At 41.9% G+C, this 4621-nt stretch overlaps 1 protein-coding gene across 1 annotated transcript; it reads right to left on the reverse strand.

Moving 5' to 3' along the window:
- Positions 1-2126: 2126 nt before the first annotated feature.
- On the reverse strand, positions 2127-2975 carry LOC148183274 (uncharacterized). Its single transcript, XM_088061377.1, has one exon. The coding sequence runs from the start codon at positions 2973-2975 to the stop codon at positions 2127-2129; it is 849 nt and encodes a 282-aa protein (XP_087917503.1).
- Between the last annotated feature and the right edge of the window lie 1646 nt (positions 2976-4621).

Genomic DNA, 4621 nt, shown 5'->3' on the forward strand with positions numbered 1-4621 from the left:
AATGACAGATATTCTGTTCTGTGTCTAAACAAATGTCTTGAGTTTTGATTGCATTACTTTCACAGATAAACCCTTGTTGTTCCCAGACAATACAATTTTCTAAACCAACAGTTTGCCATTTCCCACCAGTTTGATGGGCCCATTCCCTATGCTCTAAGGGATAGAGAATAGCTCCGTCATGATTCAGCCCCAATGCAATGATAGGAAAAATTGAATGTACTGAAGCATTATGTATTGTCAACACGAAAGCTGTCGCTGTGTTTGTGGTGGGGTTGTAGGTGAAATTCACCAAATTCCACCAAGATTGAAATTCTTTTTCAAAATCATTGGCATTGTCCCAAACTATTTTCCGAATTTCAGTGGGAAAGGTGCCTTCTTCACCCTTTCTGATAATTGATGCAGCAACTGACTGTATCCACAATTGGGCTTGAACACAGCTAAGAGCCAGAGAAACATTTTTTTGTGTAGCACTGAGTGCATCAATTATTAATTTGTGATCATTTACATTTACCATTTCCCAATTTGGTAATATGTTTGATAGCAACCACTGTCGGGTTCCCAAAGCTGTTAAAGATGACCTCAGTGGTTGTTGTATTTTGGTCAAATCTTTAGTTGCAACAGCCAATTTATTCATCAATACTTCTGAATCAATACTATTCAAAATTCCTATTCCTGATCCCACAGCACCAGTTATATCTCTTGTCATCCATTTATGAAAGGAATTGCGCTTTCGCAACCAGGTTGTCCTCCCCTCAAAGGAAGTCTGCAAAAAAGGTGAACAAGCTGTCTGAATCTCTGAGACATTGTTTTGCATTAGCAACTTGACTTGTTTGAGAGACCATGCTGGATTAAATAGCATTTGTTGTTGGCCAGTCTTCCTGATTATATAGGGTCCGATTTCAAAAATTTTTGGGTTCGATATAACTGGTGGTTGGGTGGTGATAGGTGTAGGTGTTACAATATTAACATCAAGTTCTCCCCAGTATTTTAGTATTGTTTTACCATACACAACTTTAGAGGACAATTGTACAGCCATTAAATTCAGCCAACAATCTTGATTCTGAGTTTCACAGGATATAACCTGGCCACGAGATCTGGTGACATGACTGTGTACAGGTTCAGTGTGGGATCCGGTACTCAGTCTGCAGTGTGTTGAAACATCATCTTAAGTTAACATAAAAGGGAAAACATTAGTTTTGTCATTTAGCACAAAAAGAGGTGTTCACACCATGGTATGTGATTATTACACTAAATATAGGCTTTGCTACAGCATTTATTTTAAATCTACAAGTTCATGGTTTATCTGATCTTCATGTCCCTCGGTGTTCTTCTGTAGAAAATAAACAAAACAGAGTCTGCCAGATAGGGGCAGGAGATTAAAATTATGGAATTATCCAGCGGGTGTTTATCCGATGCTCTTTCCCCAAGGCATTGGAGGCTACCCATGCATATTCTCCTGTAGTTCTTTTAAAAGCTTCAGCTTGGACTAACCAAGATATAATCCCCACTCTTACCAGCACAAAGCGTAGAATTTCTTGCCACTTTTCCTTTTGCCATACCGGAATTCTGTTAACTTCCCAGTCCTTTTGTTGCCAAAAAGGAAGCCACTCAGTATATCCCTTAAACACAGCATAGGAGTTAGTGTAGATACAGACAGGAGAGGTATTCTGTACCTCACGTTGGAAAACACTCCAAACAGCCATCAGCTCCACAGCCTGAGCACTGCTTTCTCCCTCAGTAATAATTTGTTCAGCAGAGGAAAGGTGGAGGGCTACTGCCCTGTACCTCCACACCTTTCCCTCTTGTTTGGCAGAGGCATCAGTGAACCAAGAATTTGCTGATTGTTTTTGCTCACTGTCCAGAACCTGTGAGTGGTGTTGCTTTGGCCCACTGCCCAGAATTAGTTGAGGGGGAGGTGGAGCGCTTGGTAAAATGGGGCTGGAATCCTGCCACTGAGAGACCAATTTACTTAATTTTTCAAGTGGCAGGTTAACCATTAAACCCTTCAGTACCCCTTTCTTCACTCCCAAGTTCCACCAATACTGTCGGCTAGAAATTTGCCTACCCTTTTCTGTTTTTATGTTAGGAGTGGTTTCTTTAATTTGTCATGGCTGCTACTTAAGCTCTCAGGTTTTTGTATCACCTGATTTTTTTACAGCACCTTCTGTTATTGAGAAGATGTTACAGTAATGTTCAATCTGGGCATACCACTTTCTCACTGAGGCCCTGTGGGCCACCCCGTGAGGGGGAGGAGTCCCGGTAGTGACTGTCTTTAAAACTTCAAAAAGGCCTTTTAATTCAATTGGTTGTTGTTGTGCAATTTTTTCTACTTCTATGAGAGTTGGACTAGCTACAAACAGTCCTTTTTCCCAGGTAGTGTACCTCTTTTCAGCATCTTTATTTTTTATTACTTCTTTTTCATCTCCTCCCACAAGGATATCATCTATGGTTGTTTGGAGGAGAATTGCTGTAGGTTTCAGTGATTCTGGAAGACCACAAATAAAAGGGGTCATAATTTCAGCTTTCACAGGTAACAACATAGGTGATTCATAACCAGCAATTAATTTTCTTTTGTGAATCAGTTGCAAACAAGCTGCCTTATGAATATTTTCTAGAATTTGGTCTGGGGAGCTGGTCAGAGCTACAGGATCTCCCCTTTCCAGGGGGTTAAGTCCCCCTGCCCAATATGCAGCTTGCTGTGTTAGGGACCATGGGTTAGGTTTATCTCCTGTTGTTAAGAAAACGCCATGTCCCCAGTAACCACTTGCTTCTTCTTCTGTTAATCGAATTTGATCTCCCCCTGTGAGAGACACTCGGAATATGTATTCTGTCTCTGACTCATGAGGGAGACGCCCGTACTCCTTTTTCAACTTAGCCAATTCAGTAGCAGTGTACAGGATTTCTTTAGTGGTTATATGCAGATCAAGATCTTCATCATTGATATAATTATATTCTGTTTTAATCAAAGGTCTCATTTGTGAGCAACAATTTTCACCACAATTTTTTACCAAATGTAATTCTGCTTGAGAATATATGTGATTTATCTGAGGAGTTTCTTTTTCCAAAGACTCCTTAAAGGAGTCAGCACACCGTGAATTTTTGGCACACTCCTCACTCAGAGCAGTTTGTAACAAATTATTTTAATTTTGCAAACTTTCAACTAAATTTTGTAGGAATTCAATAATTGCATTTACTTCCTGCCTTTGTCTCATACGAGCCTCTACGGCTGACGTAAGGCAAGCTCCCAATACAGAACAAATTATCGTTTTATTTCGGCCAAATTTTAACTTTGCCTCATGTTGCCGAGAGCAAATTCTATCAGTTACATTTTACAGGTTGAACCAATTATTTTGAGCCCATTCTTCCCCAGCTGGAGAGGGCCTAGCATTGTGTTTTGCTAATAAAGCCAAAAATGCAGCTTATCTTTTACACTAGAGTTTTCAGAGCTTTCATTCATCTTTGTGTGTGAAGGGTCCAGTACCACTACAGGGAGGTAAGACTTAAGTTACACACAAATGCAGCCTTTGCCACGTCACCCTTCGCGTCCCTGTATGGGTGAAGAGACCAAATCTGCTTGGGAGGCACTCCTTTAGCTCAAAATTCAAGTTGTCTCTCCGCTACACCAAGCAGTCAGCATATAAAAAAATCAGTCAGTCCCACCTTTTGTACTCAAAGATCCCTTGTAAAATTCTGAAGACAGAGCCCTCAAATGAGTGTGGGGTGCTTTTCACCTGAGTGTGTGCAGTTTGCGAGAAATTTGAGTCGACTCCCTTGCTTTCTAGACACGGCTTACCAGCATGGCAGGCTAGGGGCGTCTGAAGCGAAACATCCTTCTCCTGATACAGACTGCACAACAAACCTGCAACCCTTTCTGTCTCTCAGAATCCTGTCCGTGACACCAATTTATGTCACGATCCGCAAGGTGGGATTCGTGATGTGGTTCTTTTATTCGGTCTTAGAGTACAAAAGATTATCAGCAAACCAAGGACTTAAAACAGCAAAACACACTTTATTGAGTGCTCATCAGCACTAACATGCGATAGAGAGAAAAGATGAGAAAGCAAAGCTTAAGAAAAAGAGAGTAAGGGGATTATAGCTACCAACATCAAAGTCCACTCAACTGTGGAACGACGCAGAGTCTTCTGTCCGTTGGGGAGATCTCAAGGGAAGGTAAATTTGCGGTATAATTTTATAGTCTTTTACAAAGCGAGGGGCACAGGGCCAAAACCAGAGGAGGCTGATGATCATTGTGGTGAATTCCATTGCGCGGGGGGCAGGTGGAGGGTACAGAGCAAACCACGTCTTGCAAGTCTTTGCTCACCAGCAGGAACGAGGGCAATGTGTCGTGGAAAAACCGCTATAATTTCTATGTCCCCTGCCTCTCTGTTATCACTGTCTGCCCAGCAGCAGCCAGGGAAACAGGGGAGATAGTACAGCTTAGCAAAGAAGAACTTAAAAACGAGGCCCTTAGCTGAGATGGAAGTGCAGCTTTATTTCTTGGGGTCCCGTGGAGAAGAGCAGGAGGGAAAGAGGAAGAGGTATCGATAAGCGCCCGTTTTTGAAGGCAGGGGGAAGAGGGTGGATTACATTCACACAACCAATAAGGGGAACTGGGGAGAAA

This window comes from Pseudopodoces humilis, chromosome 12 (assembly GCF_049639895.1).
Source record: "Pseudopodoces humilis isolate 2021_Gansu_Grassland_sample_001 chromosome 12, ASM4963989v1, whole genome shotgun sequence".
Taxonomy (NCBI): domain Eukaryota; kingdom Metazoa; phylum Chordata; class Aves; order Passeriformes; family Paridae; genus Pseudopodoces; species Pseudopodoces humilis.

Excerpts from the sequence above, each read along its gene's own strand:
- LOC148183274 (XM_088061377.1), bottom strand. The coding sequence starts at position 2,975 with ATGAGACCTTTGATTAAAACAGAATATAATTATATCAATGATGAAGAT.